Raw genomic sequence first — 18,593 nt, forward strand, 5'->3', positions numbered from 1 at the left:
CAGATCTGGAATAACCATCCATAAAATCTGGGCTGGACTCAGAAACCCTGCTAAAASCTGGATGTGCAAAATCACCGCTCAGTGCAGGACTTCAAGGAGACTTGAGTACATCCCCAGGTATTTCCACGAGTGTCTCCTTATGGAAGCATTGTCCGTGAATTTGGCTAATGCATTTTTGAACCAGCTGATCCTGTCTGCCTCCCGTGGATACAACTGTGTGAAAAAGGATTGCCTGTGATCTGTTTCTAAACGATCTCCCAGTAATTTCTACCTAGCTCCATGCTCTTGGGTGGGTTGTCCATGGTCTTGGATGGGYTGTGGGACCCGGCGAATAGGTTCAACCCACCATCCCATTAAAGGTGAGAGCTGCAAGATGGGACTCGGTGTCTCCTCTCTAGCAGTCACCTTCGTTGCTGGCATTTCTACAGATCCTGTCTGATCCTGGAAAGGAGAAATCCAGCAGCAGTGCTGTCCTGGGTCAGCTTAGAAGATGTTGGTCTCCTGAGTGCCTACAGGAAAGGGTAAATATGCAAAGCTGCTGGAGTTTACACTAAAAAGTCCTGTCCAAAGAGCCTGTTCAGCTCCAGTGTTTGGTTTCATCCACACTTGTAGCAATAAAATGCTTTTTAAGACGCAATGAAGCGAGTCGGTACGGGCGCTYTGTCAAAAGCCAGGCCAAGCAGCCAGGACGGCACCAGCCCTGATGTCTTACGGCTGCGGGCGCGTTGCTCCCGGCAGGCTTGGGTGCGGGATCCCAAGACCCACGGGGACTTTTCCCCCGCCCCCAGCAGCTCTCCCAAGCCCGGCAGGARATCTCCGTCCGGTGTGCCGGAGCACGCAAGATCCGATCCCTATCGAACGCTCTCGGGGCTTTTTCTTTTTCCTTTTTTTTTTAATCAGAGTATGTCACAGCTCGGTAGATTTGCCCCTTTCTGAAGCAAAGACTCTCTGTCCCCGGGAAACGTAACCGCGCTCAAAATAGCTCGCGTCAAAAGAAATGCAAGTTCTGGCCTGTGCGCAAGCGCGTTTCAAAGCCGTGCTGGAGCGGCGCCCGTGTCTCTTGGCAGCCGGGCCCTCTCATTAAAGGAGCGGAGGAGACGGAAGGAGGCAACTCCCAGCATCGCTCCCCCTTCCCGATCCTCTCCCCGTCCCGCCGCCGGCTGCAGGATCTCCGACGTGGCACTCGGGSAGGAGGGGGGAAGGGAGCGCCGAGCCGGCAAAGCCAAATCCCGCTTGGAAATGCCTCGACGGCGAGAGCCCCCGATGCGGATCGGCCCGATTCCCAGCGCCTTCCCCCTCGAAAACACGCTCTTGATTGAGACAGGGCTGTTTGCAGCCGTCGGAGGTGCAATTTGCACCTTGAGATCGTTAAGGCACTGCAGATGTGTGTTTTTTTTTTTTTTCTTAGCTCAGAGAAATGCACTGGTAATTGGGGGGATAAATTAGTAGTGGGGGGGCCCGTGGTGCCCGCAGGAATAGCGGGCTAGACACATCAAAAATCAGGGAAAAAATTGCAACATCTTTGCACTGAGCTGCCTCAAACCCAAAGAACTGCTTTTATTCAACCCCCGTTTCCCCTTATCTGGGCAAATCCACGTAGGACATTTGAAGGCTATTTTGCATTTTTGCAGAAGGAGTTTGGTGCTGGCAGGCACCGGAAGAGGCCGAGATTACAAGTTTTAGGATTTTACTTCTCATTTCACAAGGAAGAACAGAAATTGTGCATGGGAAGTAATTGCCTGGGGGGGGTGAAGGTGGAGCGATTCAGAGCCTGGCAGAGCGCACCAGCTGCCACTGGGAGTTTAAAGGAGCTTCTCTCCTTTCTCAGTGGCACACGCCGCTGGCACAGGCGAGCAACGTTGCGCCTGCCTTGCACCACGACTGGCAGCGAGAACAGCACCAAGCCTGAGCGCACTGGCTGTCTGCAATCAGTAAATCTTTTTTTTTATTTCCTCCATGGCAAAGTAGTGCTAAAGACCAGCAAATACTGCTATAAAAAACCCACTGGGGGGCAAATCCTGATCATTTATGCAGATGCAAAGCCCCACTGAAGGCAAGGAAGCTGCTCCCGATATACCCTAGGGTATGCAACAACGTGATGCTCCAGGTGCCTCAAGGCACCTCCTAGTGAATCCCTCCAGGAAGGAGGCTGAGCTCTGAACRTCACCGTCATGATGCCTTCAGGAGCATTTAGGCATGTTAACGTCATTAAAGACTGCAGCGTAAAGTACCTGCTCGGGTGCAAAACGCCAAGGGAACGCTTCGTTCAGGCCCTTCCTCCTCTGCGCAGTCACCCTGGAAAAGAAAGAAAAAAAGGAGGAGGGGAAAAAAAGGTCACCCAAAGCCAGGAGCCTTCAGGTTGCTGAAATGACTTCACGTTTGGCACCCACGAGGTTGCCCGCTGATGGAGACCCCTTGGCACTTTGCCCCTGTAACAGCTTTTTTTGTGCGAATTACACAGCGTGGATGAATTCAGCGGTAACACCGGGTACCGGGAAGGGATGATGGAGACGGTCTTTCTCACGGCCAGGAGCAAACCCCTGGCTGGCCGGGACAGACCTGCCGTTATCTGCTCCGGCTGTTATCAAGGTCACGTTGCTGGAAACCATGCTGCGAGCAACGTGATCGCCGAGACGCACGGTTTGCTTTGCTATTGTARCTCCAGCAAGCTGGTTTATAGCAGCTGATGGGTTGGGGTGGCTCAAAGAGCTCCCTCTGGGGTGCTGAGGACCTACTCRCATGGCACCATGAGAGCAGAAAGATGTCACTTTTTGATGCTAGAATTGGCATTCTGGGGAGCTGGGCAGTGAAAAGCTGAGATGATCCTAGTCCAAGGTGCTTGCAAGATGACAACCCAGGTTTGAGGGCAGAATATGCAAAACTGGATGCTATCTTCTACCCTAGCAACAAGCGGTATGCGCCGAGACCCCTGTCTTCTGAGGGCAGCGACAAATYCGTGGAGCCAAAACCAACGTTCACGGCGGGGGAGGCGGAAGGAAGTCACGCGGAGATTGGAAGCAAAGGAAGATGTGGACAGACCTCAGCTAAACAGCACAACGATGCAGCCTGCCCCCRCCAGCGTGATCACTGGCTCTGCGTAAATCACCGGGTGGTACCTAAAACATTGCCACCGTGGGGAGATGCATGGACGGGTGGATGGATGGATGGATGGTTGGTAGATATATTGCTACAAGATACAGATATAAGGAGGCTTTCTAGCYGCCCAAAACTTGGCCACCAGGTCACTGCCGAGCCAAACGCGGCTCSCTGGGGGTGTCACCCAACAGGGGACATTTCAGAGGGCCAGGTGTGGCTCAGGCTGCAGATGTCGAACCTTGCCTGCGCTTGCTCTGCTTGCAGCCGGTCTGCGAGGAGGTGCAAAAAAAATAAAAATAAAATAAAATAAGCGGGGGGGGGGGCAATGTTTGGCTTAGAGGAACCATCCCGCTCGCCCGTCCCTGCTGCGAGGGCCGGCTCAGCGCAGCCRGCGGGGGAAGCTCCAGCCGTGCCTGGAGAAGGAGGGACCCCACCAGCACCACCACCAGCACCATCCCCGCCTTGCAGTCACCGGGGGCCGGGCGCTCCGTGCTATTGGTGGGATGTCCGGAGAGACTGGCCGGATCCTCCCCTTCCTCTCTCTCCCTCCCCGGGCGTTTTTGGGGAGGGTTTCGTGTTTTTTTTTTTTTTCTTCCCAACTTTCCAGAAGTTTCTCCGCGGCCCCTTATATACCCCCTCCGCGGCACCGCGCGGGCTATAGGGCAGCCGAGCGTCCTCCGCACCGYACYGTGCCGCGCCGYGCCGTGCCGCGCCAGGTAAGGCGAGCGCCGGGGGGCGGCTGCAGCAGCCCCATGGGCGGGCGGGGTGAAGGGGGGATATTTGGGGGGGTGCAGTGGCGTGGAGAGGGGGAAGATGAGGCTGCCCCACAAGCCGGATCCATTTCACCCCTCTTCTGCTAGAAGAAAAACCCTAAAATATCCTTACCGCCCCCTCCGCCCTCCAAGCTTACTAGAGGTGCTTGCAGCAAAAGCTGCCCCCGGTGTTTGCACCCTGGACAGTTTTCTTTTTCCAAGAGGTGAAAGAAAGAAAAAAGGAGGAGCCGCTGGAGGGTTGCGCGCATGCAGCTGGCTTCGACGAGGGCCGGGATCGCAGCCYGCTGCCGGCCGGGCGGCTCCGCGGGCTGCCACGCTGGCACCGAGGATGTCACCGAGCGCACGCTCCCGGAGCCGTGCCCGGCCCCGTTGCCATCCTAGGTTACGAATTCGGTAATAATCTCCTCCTCCGGCCAAAGATGGGTAAAATCGCTCTGTCCTGCCRTGGGCGAGACTCATCAGTCTACAGAGTAATGAACTTTTTTTGTAGCTGGAGGATGTAAGCGCTGCGGGCTGCGTGTTGCTCGCAAGAGGACTACTCCGTGTATCTGTTTTTCTTTCAGAATGAAAAAGGCAAACGTTGACCTCACTATGAAASAGTTTCAAGGTATCTTTAGAACTAAAAGGAGAGAGGGAAAAGGAAAAATTAAGAAAAAAAAAACTCTCAGTTTTTAAATGCTTGTCAAACCCGACGCTAAGGCGCGTCAAGGACAGTTTTGAGCCCGTTGCACAGGTCTTTTCTCCTGGGCAGCCAGGACAGCTCTTCCCTTCAGCGGAAGGCATATTCTCCAAAGGATCACAGGATACAAACTCCCTCTTTTTCTGAGGCTGCGTAATCCCAACTCTGGCAGCGGGTCCCTGGTGCAGCCGCCCGGCTCCTCGCTTTGCTGCGTGCGTGTTTCCTTCCATGCGTAATCCCAGGGGGCCCTTCGCTTCCTGCTCTCTTGGCTTGAACTCTGAAGCCGCCGTTGCTGCCGTTCCAGTCTGCGCACGCAACGAGGCCGGCCCCGAGCAGGGTGGGAGGACGTGGCCGAGGAATGTAATTCCACTGTAGCCCTGGGAGTGATGTTGCCTGCTGCAAAAAAAAAAGAGGCTTGTTTGGGGCACGGAGGTGGAATTTAAATCCTAGCGATCTGCTATCAGGAAGCTTTGCAGCAGCAGCAGTGTGAAGTCAGGAGGGGGTTCAGGGGCAGGTTATAGCCTTGGAGGCAGGAGGTTTGGGCTGCCTTTTGGGTATATTTTTTGCTGTGCACTCAGTAGAGGAGRAGTCTGAGCAACTCGCTTGGGAGTAGATGTTTACCCTTGAGACTCACAGGGTCCCTGAAGAGTTTTCAGGAGGGCTTCAGAACTAGCCTGAAGATATACTTAAAATCCCTAGAGCATTTGAGAGCCCTCACTGGGGATGAGCACACTTAGGTTGTGATGAGATGCATCTATCTGGTGTGTGTAGGTGTTGGGAAGGGGCTTTGCTGATGGAGAGGAGGGGTTCACCATCTGCTTTGTCCCCCTGCCTTCCTGACCGAGCTGATCAGAGCCAGATCTTCCCAAGGGACCCCCTCTGACCAAGCTTGGTGGGAGCTCATGTGCTCCATCTAGTGCCTAGAAAGCTAAGCGCTCAAGATACTGAGCTGGAGTCCTCAGAGAGGAATGATCCCTTCTGTACCCTGACCACAGCAGCCTCGACATTGACAGGCAGCACAGGATTATGTGGCCCTCAGACAGCAGAAACATCCTGKTTTTAGCTTTTCCTTACCAGGGCATAGGTCTGACCTGCTACTCTGGAGATAGAAAAATCTCTTRCTCCTATTTCCTGGGCCCTCCCCAGCTCCTTTAATGTAAGTGAATGCAAAGCAATACATCAAAACCTGTTTAAAAGGGAAGCTTTCATTGAAAATGCACAGGCCCAGCATGTCATAGCGCAGCCTGGACTTTCGACACATTAATACAYTGGCCCAGGGGAAAAACCCGTTGTAGAGTTGGGGTGCTGTGACCACAAGTGAAGTGTTGGTGCATCTGCTTTGGCTCTCTGTCACTGGAGCCTTGGAGCGGRTTTCACTGGAAGAGCTCTTGGGATGTATGAATGCTCCAGGAAGGGTTTGGGTCATGCTAACGGTGGACATTTCTTGCCCAGCAGGTCGCCAGAGGTGTTGGGTGCTRCCAAAACCATGTGGAGTATTCTGGCACTCGCTCTCTGCAGCTTTGCTGCAGCTGTGCCCTCGGAGGACAGGAAGCTGAGCGACAAGGCGACAACGTTGGCTGACCGCAGCGCAACRCTGGCCTTCAACCTCTACCATGCCATGGCAAAAGACAAGAACATGGAGAACATTCTGCTGTCCCCGGTGGTCGTGGCCTCTTCCCTTGGCCTTGTGTCCCTCGGGGGCAAGGCGRCAACAGCTTCCCAAGCCAAGGCAGTGCTCAGCGTGGACAAATTGAATGACGACTACGTGCACAGTGGGTTGTCGGAGCTCCTGAACGAGGTCAGCAACAGCACAGCCCGCAACGTTACGTGGAAGATTGGGAACCGCTTATATGGCCCAGCCTCCATCAACTTTGCTGATGACTTTGTGAAGAACAGCAAGAAGCACTACAACTATGAGCACTCCAAGATCAACTTCCGGGACAAGAGGAGTGCCCTGAAATCCATCAATGAATGGGCAGCCCAGACCACAGATGGGAAGCTCCCAGAGGTCACTAAAGATGTGGAGAAAACTGATGGAGCCCTCATTGTCAACGCTATGTTCTTCAAACGTAAGTTCTACCTGCAGTTATTCAGACGAGTGACCCAGCTCCCAGCTTGAGTCCATACATCCCAAATGGGAATGTAAACAAATCCTGGGTCCACTAAGGCCAGCTCTGTTCAGAGCAGGGTATTAAAAATTATGTGAAATTAGCATCCATTCCCATTCTTACGAGCTGAATTTCTCTCTTCTGTAGCTCACTGGGATGAGAAGTTCCATCATAAGATGGTGGACAACCGTGGCTTCATGGTGACCCGTTCCTACACTGTGGGAGTTCCCATGATGCATCGCACAGGTAAGTTGCAAACCTGCTGCTYCATGCCGAGACCATTTGGGATTACACTCGCTTCTGCTCTGTTACCCAGTTTTCCACTAACTGCTTCCATGTTTTGGGTCCTCTGCAATGAGTGAGGGAAAACGAGAACGAAGTGGGGTGTGCTTATTCTGTTGATTTTGAGCTCTCAATGAGAAGAGAAAATCCATGCTTACTATGAAGCACTTGGCTGCTAGGAAGAGATCCTAGCTCATTATGCAAGCGAGAGCAGTAGTTTTGAGATGTTGCCAACTCTGCTGGTGCCAGTTCCTGACGCGGTATTGAGGCATCATTGCTTTGCCAGTCAGAAGGCCCAGGGTGAATTCACGACAGGATTGTGGGAAGCTTTACCTGTGCCCTGCATCTCATCATTTCCTGCCTCTGTTTCTGACTTACCAAGGTCTCTACAACTACTATGATGATGAGACAGAGAGGCTTCAGGTGGTAGAGATGCCGCTTGCTCACAGACTCTCCAGCATGATCTTTATCATGCCAAACCATGTGGAGCCACTGGAGAGGGTTGAGAAACTGCTGAACAAGGAGCAGCTAAAGACCTGGTCTAGCAAGATGAAGAAGAGATCAGTGGCCGTCTCATTGCCTAAAGTCATTCTGGAAGTCAGCCACGATCTTCAGGTAAAGGTGGTCCTTGAAGAGAGCAAGTAGGCCTTGCAGTTCTTGGGGGRGCGGGGGAGGGAAGACAACAAGGTGCTGTCTGTGCCATGGAGCCTCTTCCCCAGTGGTTATGCTGACCATGGATGGAAAGGATTGTAATGTCATGTCTGGGAGGGTGGCTGACGTCTTTCTCCTTCTAGAAACACTTGGCTGACCTGGGCCTGACAGAAGCCATTGACAAAACCAAGGCTGACCTTTCGAAGATCTCCGGCAAGAAAGACCTTTACCTGTCCAATGTCTTCCATGCTGCTGCACTCGAATGGGACACAGAAGGGAACCCCTACGATGCTGACATCTATGGCCGAGAGGAGATGAGGAACCCCAAGCTCTTCTATGCTGACCACCCCTTCATCTTCATGATTAAGGACAATAAAACCAGCTCCATTCTCTTTATCGGCAGACTCGTGAGGCCCAAAGGGGACAAGATGCGTGATGAGTTGTAGTTGGGTTTTTTTCCAGAGATTGGTTTGTGTTTTTAGTGTGAGGGATTTGAAAAAGGGGAAACACTATTTTGTATCCTTCTTGAACTATGGGTGCTATTCAGACCAGGGTGCATTTTGATGAGAAACCAGCATACACTTTTTACCTCACCCCGAAATACTCTATTGCACAAACCCACCTCCAGAGAGGAACAGGGGAGTCTGGCACAAGAGGGTCACCAGGAGTGGAAGGGAGCTGGCACGCACTGTCTCAAGCTATTGGTATCTTCAGCTGATCAGGCTGATGCTTGGTTCCTCCCTGCACTAGAATTAAGCCTTCTGCTAAGAACCTTGCAGCTGCCATCAGCCCTGCAAAGGCACAAGCCCTCCACCCTTCCATCTGCAATGCTTCTGCACATCTAGCTCTGCCACTTACTTTTCTCCCTTTACTCCTTTACTACCTCCCAGTATCCATGGGGTACTGCACTGGAGCTGCTCTGGTTGCTTTGCTGAAGTTGTTTGTAGAGAAGGTAGGAGTATGCCTCATTCTTCTTCAAYCTGAGAACTAAGATTGCATGGAGTCATGCCCTTCTGTCTGGTCTAACTCTGCTCCRGATGATTGTTTAGATGCTTCAGCCCAAGCAAAAGCCATCAGCTCCTTAACTAGAGGGGCATTGCAAAGACAGGTGCAGCTTTGCTCTGCAGCAAACACTCCATAAAAAAGTGGCTCGGAGGGTTAAGAGTGTCAGCAGGGAGGCCAAAGAGCAAATAGGCTCCTAGGGAGTGACAGATGCACCTGAGGGTCCCTTCAGCACTCCTGCAAGACTGAGGAAATGACTGTGAGTGGCTGTGCTTCACCTCTCTAGGACCGTGAAGGGGCTCTTGGGTCAACATCTGTAGTTAAACATCTTTTACCAAGCAAGCTGAGGAACTTCACTTCTCCTGGTGCTTTTGCATATGGCTGGGAAGAGATTCAGTTTACACTGTGAAGGTTCTCCCAATTACTACCAGGGCTGGTACCCATCAGCTCCTGTAGAAGCCCAAGGGATTCCTGCTGGCATGTCGGAGGAACATGGACCAGCTTTTGCTTTCACTTTGTTTAAATACAAAGCTTTAGAGCTGCCATTGCCTGACTTCCTAATGACCCTTTTTTTGCAGCTCCTCTCTTTTCCTTAATACTTTAGCTCCCCGTTGGCTGACCTGGATAAGGGCACACTGAAAAACAAACCTTGTCATGCACTCGGAGACATTGCAAAGCAAGTAATGACGAGATTATTAACACGAGAAAAAATCCACATACCATAATCTAAATGCCAGTTGTTTGGAAMCAGCAAGGACAGTGACTGCACTGTTTTTCTGAGTATGGTTCCCTGTCAATGCATTTGCTGTCAGGTTGCTATACAAGCCCAATACTGCATCGTTTCAGACCATACTTTGGACTATTTCCACTTATTTATTAACAGTTAAGTCTCTTATTAGGCCTAACCTCGTAGAGCCAAAACTACAGCAACTTGCGCCTCCAACGTTTGACCTGACCATGTCTTCTGCAGGTATGCAAGGTTACACAACTGCAGAAAGGGGTACGTGCCCTAATTCACGKAACAGACCAGCAGGAAGGAGAGTTCTGTCCTTAGTCTCTTCCCAGTCCATTCTCCAAGGCACTTTGGGGAAGAGGGGAGGAATCCACAAGGCTGTTKTATCCAAATGCACAGGAAGCCTAAAACTCAAGTGTGTATGCTAGACACTACGYGAGGAATCAGCGCACTGAAACCCACATGCTGTAGCACATGGAGAACAGGGAGGAGAAGGGGAGGGCAGGGCAAGAACACAGTGTGGGATATTGTGAATAATTTGCATCATGTGGATGCAGTGTCTGATGGCTTTTATTGTCTGTTCTTGTACCACACAATGACAGTTGTGTTATTTTGCAATAAAACTTTTTTCAATGAACCTCTGGCAGTCGCAGTCACCTGTAAGGTTTGGAACTTAGGTAAATTCCCCATCTTTAAATCCAACATACCTTCCTTAATCTGCTATTTATAGATCAAAACTACACTTAATACACAGAACCATATTAATTTCCACGACATTTATGTCATGGGAGACACTATTAGCAGCCCTGCTTTTCAAATACTCAATTTTTACATTTTTCTCTTGAAGCTTTTAAGTATTTAACATTTTTAATGCTCCACAGATAAGAGGACTCACTGCCCTCCCCTGCTCTGACATTTAACAGTGAGCAAGTGTCCCAGTTAAAAAGAAAGTATGGCAGAACAGGAACAAAACTGAGCTGTTCGCTGCAGGAACTAGCCTTCCTGACCCTACAATCCAAAGCTTATCTAGCTGGGTCCAGTGGARGGAAGACAGATGACAGAACAGGACTGCAAGAACCTCCACCACGGCTGTGGGCACGCAGTCAGATCTTGGAGAATCCAGCAAGATCAGATCCTGCTGACTTGCGTCCTTCCTTTGCTGGGATTAACCTGCTGCTCGTTCAATCATACTACCTGCATTGTGCAGCGTGAAGCCTCCTTCGGACACGTTGCCTTTCAAACCCTTCCCTGAGCATTGTTCCAACAGAGCAGTGCTCCAGACAAGATTCCCACCATTTTCCTTAACAGAGGTAGGAACATCAAGCAAAACAGTTCATACAAACCTTAATCATTGTGGGATAATCCTTAATGTCATCCTTAACTTCTCCCAACACCGGATGTAGCAAGGAGACACAATGCTCATACACAATTACTTACACAGCTCTTGATCTTGCARAAAACAGCTCTTGATGCTACCAGTGACCTGTACAGTGAGATTTAATAGACAGATGGACCTGTTTGGAGGGCTTTAAACCAGAAAGTGAACCATCTTGTTGACGTGTAAATGACGTGTTGCCATTTGCAACACGGACCCAGTCACATCAGCAGCAAGAAGACTAGAGTGAAACAGAGCACACAAATCTGATTTAAGCTGCTTTGCTGTGTGAATGCACTTTTGTCAAACAGCATAGATTGAACCAGACACTTTGAGAAATGTACAGCTGATCATCTCCTAGCATGTACAGACTTGTACTGAGCACGAGGCTTTCCACTGCATGCCACTCAATTTCATCCTCTTCTTTTGCTTCAGGCCTTCCAGCTTTCACCCCTTCCCTGCTCCTAGGAAGTGGAAAAGCTCCCTCACATTGAAATCAGTAACTAACACTTACACATGTAAAAGCTGCGATTGTTAAAGCTTTCCAGTGAAAGATGTGCACAGAAACCAGCAATCAGATCTCTGAACTGAGAAGGCGACATCTGTTTCTGACAGAAACCTAACCAGCTTCCCAGCCCAGCATCCTGCCAGGCCAGGTTTCCAGGAGGCCTGCCAGGGAAAGCGGGAACAGGAAGGCTGACGCTTACACAGGCTGCCTGACAGACCAGTTTCTGATGTAGTCAGTTGGGAACTCCAGTTCAGCGGTTGGCTGCCTAGTTCCTTCAGAGAGGACTCCAGAAAATGGAACTTTGTAAAAGCTGCTCCTGATGAACAGATTCTGCAGATTTACATRCAACAAATTCAGTTAATGCAACAAATGGGTTCTGAATTTCTCCAAGTCTCTTTTCTTAATTGTACTGGACTTGAAAAATACATGGAAAAAGGAGCTAAGAGAGCAGAATTCTCTGCCCAAATCTTGACCAAATGCCCGTTCTGATTGCTTCAGCTATGCTTTGCAGTAGTCTACAGCAAATACAAGAGGATCACCAAGAGCAATTAAAACAAGAATGCAACTGGAGTGAAAACATATCCCTGCATACCAGCTATGCATTTTTATAKCACAAGTAGCCTTGTGATCTAATTATCAACTTCTACAAGATCTAATCACGTTATCCTACAGCCCATTAAAGCCACAGTTATTAATACAGTGACAAATTAATGCACTATCTATTCAAGTCTCAAAGGAAGACAAGGTTTCCTCCAGTGCTTAAATAAACTTGTACCTCAATGCTTAGGATCTAAGTATGAAATCCAAAGCTTAGATGTTCTTTTTCAATAACTTGTCAGCAAACGTCTAGGAGCTTGYCTCATCCTGTATCTCCACCAACCAAGGTTACATCCCCCTAACAGGAGCTACAATGCTCCCATACAGTCTGTAGCCCTGAAAGCTACATACTGAACATGTTTCAGCAATGAAGAAGATGGGGGTATAGAGGTGAAAGCAGCATTTAGTAGAATACAGCAATATTCTGACTTAAGCCAGAAAGATATCAACAATTGCAACTACTTCAGACACTGCTTAAAAAGCTCCCCCTTCTGGAATAACTTGGGAGAAGAAAAGGATTGCTATGTAAACTAACAGTTATGAGGACTCAAGGTTTTGGAATGTTATTCACGACCGCCTAAGTATTAGATTGTTGCTTTAGCTCTACCTATAAATCAGAATTTTGCCTYCATTCTGTTTAGATCAGGACCTGGTAAGTTCACTCTGAAAGGGTAAAACAAGYTGGGGGAAATGCAAAGGAATTCTTTCCACACCAAAGGTGGGAGCAAGGCTCTCCTGGAATACATCTTGCAAAAAAAGCAACTCCACAAACATTGTCTTTTGTGATTTTATTAAGAGATGTTTTCAGGACAGTCAAGCTTCCGGTTGCAGATTGTACAAACCCTACAACAAAAAACAAAATACTGAGTGAGATGGTGACAAACCATTTCCCCATGACCATTSTCCTACCCCAAATACTGGAAAAACAGGCTCCAACATTCAAATAAATAGTAGCTCCCATTTCTTGCATTTCAGCAATAACCACATTTTTCCCCCATAGGAGTATGCTTTCCTAGTCAGATCCCCTTGTTTCACTGCAGAACTTCCAGAACTCTCCTTGCTGCACACAATGCCAGCTTCAGTCAGAAAATGTCAGATGGCTACACTAGCGGCTAAGAAAGTCTTCTGGGAGAGACGTGGATTTAAACTGCCTCAAGCAAAGGCCTTAGGACCAGTATCTCCTGCTGCTCTAATKGGAGAATGTGAACAAAGCTTTTTAAAAGCATCAAGTCGTATGTTCTCACCGGGAACAACTCAGTACACATTAAAAGAATTTCAAGCTCTTCATTTGTGTCTTAGAAGCAGCTCATTCAGAGAGACCAGATTTCATATCTTGTTTATTTACTTACGAAACAAGTCTATACATTGTGCTCAACACATTACTTTGACAGTCAATCCTAAACTGGGTCCCAATATATTTACTGCATGAGGAATGTATACACTTGACCCCAGGCCGTCAACTGCACACTGCTGTGATACAAAGGCACTGAGCCCTTCTCAGACAAATGTCTCAAAGTCACTCAAATTCTTACCCAAGATCCCCAAATCCATGCTGYAGAACACAACATGAAGCAGGGCACTTGGACAAGGATATTCCTTTTCAGACACCTCCTCACATCTTCACTGAAGGGCCTGCTTAGCTGATTTGCTAGTTAACCATGCCTTTCAGTCCAGCCACTGTAATACCCTAAACCCCACTAAGCTGACCACCRCATCTGGCATAGTGCAGCACCTCTGGAGGAAGAGTACAGTTGAATTCAGCTTTTCTTCCCAGCACCTTCACGGTTTTTGCGGTGGCATGACCTTTTCTGCATGGATCCTCACCACATTAACTCCCATCGCTTGCAGGCACTTACCCCTCAGGCAGTGGGAACTGGCTGAGGCATGGCTGGCTGTTCTGGTTTGCCACCTTTCTGCTCTGAAATAGGGGTGGTGGGCAGAATCTCTTCTTTGGGTTCCACAATGCTGACGTGGTCTGGCAGAGGCTTTTTGGGGCCAATCTTTCCACTTGGGTCCCAAGGCAACATAATCTTTACTTTGATACCCAGTACACCTGCAAAGAGTGATAGGACAATACAGACATGCTCATTTAGCACAAAATAACAAGTATACACTCAGCAGCAACAAGCCCTAAGGTTACAAAATAAGTTACCTGCATCAAGAATGTCTCCTGAAAACACTGAATAGATGCAAGCTGATTAACACAAACTGTGCTATAGCTTAAAAATCTAATTACTGTGAATTTACAGTAGTGTATTTAGCTCTATCCAACCCACTGCCTTAGTTAACTGCAGCCTGTGAGAACTGTGATGAAAAAGTGCTGTACCTACAAGTCCTGTTACCCTGCTAATGCTGGTTTTAAACCTTATCCTTTCCGGAATAAACAGGTTAATCTGCCTAGAAAGTCACACTGTTTCTTTGTATCCCTTCTCAGACAAATGCCTCTAAATCATCCAATGAGTAGGACATCCAGCCCAAGGCAGCCTTAGCGCAGCACCACAGAACATGGCACCGACCAGGCTACGCTYACGCGAGGACATCCCTTCTGACTCGTCATCGTATCATCACTGAAGGGATGGCGAAGGATAGTTTTGTATATGCTAGTATACCTACACCAAGCTTTCTGCAGTTAGGTAACCCAATGCCAAWTAAGATGCAGAAGTCTCCTCTCGTGTTTTACCAGAGGCAAGGACAAGCATAAGCAGGCTTGGCTGGTTTAGCAAGGAAGACTTGACAGAATAGAGCTATGGAGGGGAAATGTCACTGACATTTGCTTTTTTTTATGGGTCTTGTAGCACCCATATTCTGTCTGCCCAACCYTGGGAGCCAAGAAAACCAAAATCCAAACTGCCAACAGCTTTTCAAACCAGTAAATATGATTGGCTGCCCCAGGCTGTGAGCCTCAGAGGCCATGGGACACAAATCAGAGCATCTGGAAAATCTAAAGCCAAGTTTTCAGTTACAAACATTCAACACTAGAAAAGTAGATGACCTGGGATCACTAAACAAAGTCCTGTTGCCTGCCCAACGTCCCTTCTCTATTTCCTATTCACATAGCACAAATRCAAATAAAGGTCTACTTTAGATGTAATGAACACACTCCACTAAACAGAGTTTAGCCTCAAGAGCTCAAGAAAACAGATATTCAGAAACACTCTACAAGACCAGCAGTGCATCAGTCATGTGAGTTACCACCTCACAGCTGAACAAGGAAAACCTCCAAGCGGCAGGTACAAGATGCCAGCAGTTTGGATTTTCTGGCTCTGAAGTACTGGCATAGGAAATAAACAGCGTTGCAAAGGCATCTGCATCCCAGCCACTCACCCTGCCGGAGAAGGACGTGACGCACGGCTGTGTCGACATAGTAATTCACTGGGTCTCCACTGTGGATCATCAAACCATCCACGAACTTCATGGATTTGGCACGCTGACCTCTGAGTTTGCCGGAGACAACCACCTCACAACCCTTGGCACCGCTCTCCATGATGAAGCGGAGGACACCATAGCAGGCTCTACCGGGAGAGAGCAGCAACACCCACCAGGTTAGTCCCATGGACTCAGCAGGTCTCTCCCAAATCCACATGGCTCTGCAGTGGCATTTTACTCCAGATTTCAAGCAAAGACAATCACCCTTCAGTCCTTGTTCGTAAAAGCCTCCCAAACACACACCCATACAATCAAAGCTATGTCAATGCTATGCAAAGCAGCAAAAGTCTCTACACCAGTTTAGCACCCTCAAACCCAGTCTAACACAATTCCTGTGTCTTACGATTCTTGTAAGGCTGTGGGAACAGTGACAAGCRTAAGTTCTCAGGGAGGCGAGAGTAGCTCCGCACCTAAAGGTGACATTCCCATCCAAATGAAGTCTTGCAGACCATCCCTTCTCAGACAAATGCCTCTAAATCATTCAATGATGACAGGACGCTCCTGCTAAAGAACCATACGCAGCATCACAGAACGTGACACTGCAGGTACCACTCAACAGGAGCCACCCCCTTCTGACTCGTCATCTTATCATCACCGAAGGGATCTGAGAAGCAAGGCCACTGTTACCTGAATTCTGTCGGAAAGCCTGAAATTGTGCCTCACTTCCCCCACCCACCATTCATTCACAAAGAAGTAAACACAGGCTTTACCCACACCAGTCACACAACTTTTAAAGTTTGCTTTTGAAATAAAGTATCAAGTAATTATATGAGCCCATCATATGTATATCATATATATACATATATCATATGTATATGAGCCCAAAAGTTTGCATATGGTAAGAGTAATAAAAATATGATCTGCTCTCACCAGGTGTACTATTACTAGCTTCACTTTTCAAACTAAAGACATGTTCGTAAGGGATTCTTTCAAAATGGTATTTGAATGCCAGGATTTCTCACTGCGCCATCACATTTACCTTGCTCTACTTACCGACGCACCGCTAAACCTCCCAGAAGCTTGTACCGCAGGGACTCTGCCTGAGCGATAGCACACAGACCTCTCGTGGCCACCTTCTCAGCATAGAGCTACAAAGAAAAAGCATCAAACTCAGAAACAAACCTACATTTCAACACACTTTTAATTTAATAGACCACAAGAGCTTCATACTACTTTGTTCTCCTGTTCTTTATATGCAGCTCGATTTGTCTTTCCATGAAACTTTATTCTCAGACACAAGACTTCTTTTAACAACTCTGGTCCCCTGACAGAGTAGACACACACTAATGACACTGCATCAAATGTCAGGAGACCACTAAMACATGCTTGGTGCAGTCTCAAGAGTTGCTGCTTTCAAATAGCCCYAAGACATTAAGTAACACAGAGAAACAAGCATCCAACAAGATCCAAGAACTGCTCTTGTAATGCAGATTTACAGCAATATACAGGATAAGTATGTTTGCTTAGATCACCTGGCAAAAGCTTCAAATGCAGTGTCCCCTTGTAAAGAAACAAGTTTAGCCAACATGAAAAAAAAATCAAACAGAAGAACTGGAGATCTGGGACAGTAATACACATTTAATCTACCATCTCCAAAAGGCCAAAATTTGATGCTTAAGAGGAAGCAACAAGTAGGTATTCAAAAGTCATCCACACAATGTTTCCAGAGCTCACACCTCAGAATGCGAGCACTTGCACCTTAAATAAATGCAAGTATTTACAGGAGATGATCAGCAATCTTCACAGTACGTTATGATCCAGCATCATTGGCTGAGCAGAATAAATATAAGCACTATCTCAAACCAGACACCTCCTCTCCATGTAATTTGTTTTAGAGAAAAGTACTACAGAGGGCACCAAATTTCAAACATCAAAAAGATCAGGGAATTACTAGTGCCATTTTACTGTCCCATTACAGTACCATAGTGAAAAAATCTTTAAAATCCTTGAGCACCAAAATACTTTCTTTATAAGAAATCACAGAAGCACTATGATTTTAATAACAATAACATACAAATGCCAAAAAAAAGTTGGTAGACTGACTTCCCACCTCAATATTGATAACAGTCATATTCTTTCTAAAATATTTACAAGTTAAAAACATTTTTTTTATTACAAGTTAAAAACATTTTAATTGCTCCTCCAATCCTCCCAGTTAGGAAACCAGAGAAAATAAGCCAGACTGACAGCACTCAAAAATACCACCAAAACATGCTCTATTTCAGTCCGACACTCCTCTGTGTGAGCAGGTAAAACAGGCCTCAAGTTATCTTTGAGACAAACTGCCTTTCAACTGACACCATCCAGACAGTGCACAAAGCTAACTGCACAGCTCACTTCATACTGTGTTACTGAAAAGTTTTACCTCAACGCTTCCCTCAGGGAAGCCAAACCGCTTCTGCACAACAGCCGTCAGCTCCCGGATGCGGCGCCCCTTCTCACCCAGGACATTCTGAGTTCTGGAAAAAAGGCAGAGTGTGACTGGGAAAGTGTCTCCCATAACTATCCCAAACAACTTCAGGACTAAGCACCTAACCTAGTTTAGACTAACAACAAGCATGAGTTCTAAYACTGCTATATCACTGAAGACCACGTGAGGATTGCTTTCCCAGGTATCCTCTCCTAATAATATTTATCATTTTAACCTGTTCTGTGAAAAAGCAGCATCACACCCAACTTTGCATAGCGCTTGCAAATCAGCAGGAACATTTCAGTTACCTCGTAGCAAGTATGATAATCTCTGTCCTCGTTGGAGTGACCCGGACCTCTACTCCAGAGTACCCATCTTCAGCCAGTTCACGAGTCAGAAACTCATTCAGCTCAGCTTTGAAGATACCATCGGCGACAAACTGGAAGCAAACAGACCCAGTCAAGCTCTGTTCCAGCACAATGCCTGCACACAATTTATCTTTGGAGCTGGGATGCCCGCAGGAATTCATCGCTGGACAGTCCTGCAGACCAGCAGCTTCTCATGCCACGGAGCAGAAACAGCAGTGAGGGGGGAGGGAAAACAACGACCTCCTTCGAAGTTCCCCGAGGCAATTCACTTCCAGCAGCTGGGCCCGCACCGCGCTGCAGCCACACCGGCGCTGAGTGGCGGTATCACAGCTGAACGCGGCTTCGTGCGCTTCGGTTATGAATTTGCCTAACGCGTCGCATCCCTCAGCCTCCTCCTCGCACTCACGCTGCGGCGCCGTGTCAGAGCGACACCCCCGACTCTCCCCCCTCTAAACTAGCCCGGGCCTCGCAACCTCCAGCCTCTTCCCAATAAAAGCGATAAAAACAGCCCGGTTTAACAGCTTTTCGCAGCGCCCCCCCCCCTTCCGTGCGCCTCCTTCCCTCCCGCCGCCATGTTCCCCGCCG

The 18,593-nt window shown here is 48.3% G+C and overlaps 2 protein-coding genes and 2 non-coding genes across 4 annotated transcripts in view; 1 reads left to right on the forward strand and 3 right to left on the reverse strand.

Moving 5' to 3' along the window:
* Nucleotides 1–3,726: 3,726 nt before the first annotated feature.
* Nucleotides 3,727–9,961, forward strand: SERPINH1 (serpin family H member 1). Its single transcript, XM_085300566.1, has 5 exons — nucleotides 3,727–3,812; nucleotides 6,004–6,617; nucleotides 6,804–6,902; nucleotides 7,321–7,553; nucleotides 7,733–9,961. Exons 2-5 carry the CDS (start codon nucleotides 6,035–6,037, stop codon nucleotides 8,033–8,035), a joined length of 1,218 nt encoding a protein of 405 aa, XP_085156692.1. The 5' UTR covers nucleotides 3,727–3,812; nucleotides 6,004–6,034; the 3' UTR covers nucleotides 8,036–9,961.
* A 2,616-nt stretch (nucleotides 9,962–12,577) lies between these two features.
* The window catches only part of RPS3 (ribosomal protein S3), a 6,291-nt gene continuing 275 nt past the window's right edge, over nucleotides 12,578–18,593 (reverse strand). The window contains exons 2-7 of the mRNA XM_085300567.1: nucleotides 17,949–18,079; nucleotides 17,596–17,689; nucleotides 16,224–16,318; nucleotides 15,129–15,316; nucleotides 13,661–13,857; nucleotides 12,578–12,647 (exon numbers count right to left, since the gene is read on the reverse strand). Of these exons, the coding sequence (XP_085156693.1) occupies nucleotides 13,664–13,857; nucleotides 15,129–15,316; nucleotides 16,224–16,318; nucleotides 17,596–17,689; nucleotides 17,949–18,079 (702 nt within the window). The 3' untranslated portion in view covers nucleotides 12,578–12,647; nucleotides 13,661–13,663. The remainder of the gene's footprint in view (nucleotides 12,648–13,660; nucleotides 13,858–15,128; nucleotides 15,317–16,223; nucleotides 16,319–17,595; nucleotides 17,690–17,948; nucleotides 18,080–18,593) is intronic.
* On the reverse strand, nucleotides 14,230–14,377 carry LOC146598347 (small nucleolar RNA SNORD15). Its single transcript, XR_014895284.1, has one exon. It is a non-coding gene; the product is annotated as a small nucleolar RNA SNORD15 (small nucleolar RNA).
* Nucleotides 15,684–15,830, reverse strand: LOC146598348 (small nucleolar RNA SNORD15). Its single transcript, XR_014895283.1, has one exon. It is a non-coding gene; the product is annotated as a small nucleolar RNA SNORD15 (small nucleolar RNA).

Source organism: Rhea americana, unplaced genomic scaffold (assembly GCF_003343005.1).
Source record: "Rhea americana isolate MKP2758 unplaced genomic scaffold, rheAme1 scaffold_165, whole genome shotgun sequence".
Classification (NCBI taxonomy): domain Eukaryota; kingdom Metazoa; phylum Chordata; class Aves; order Rheiformes; family Rheidae; genus Rhea; species Rhea americana.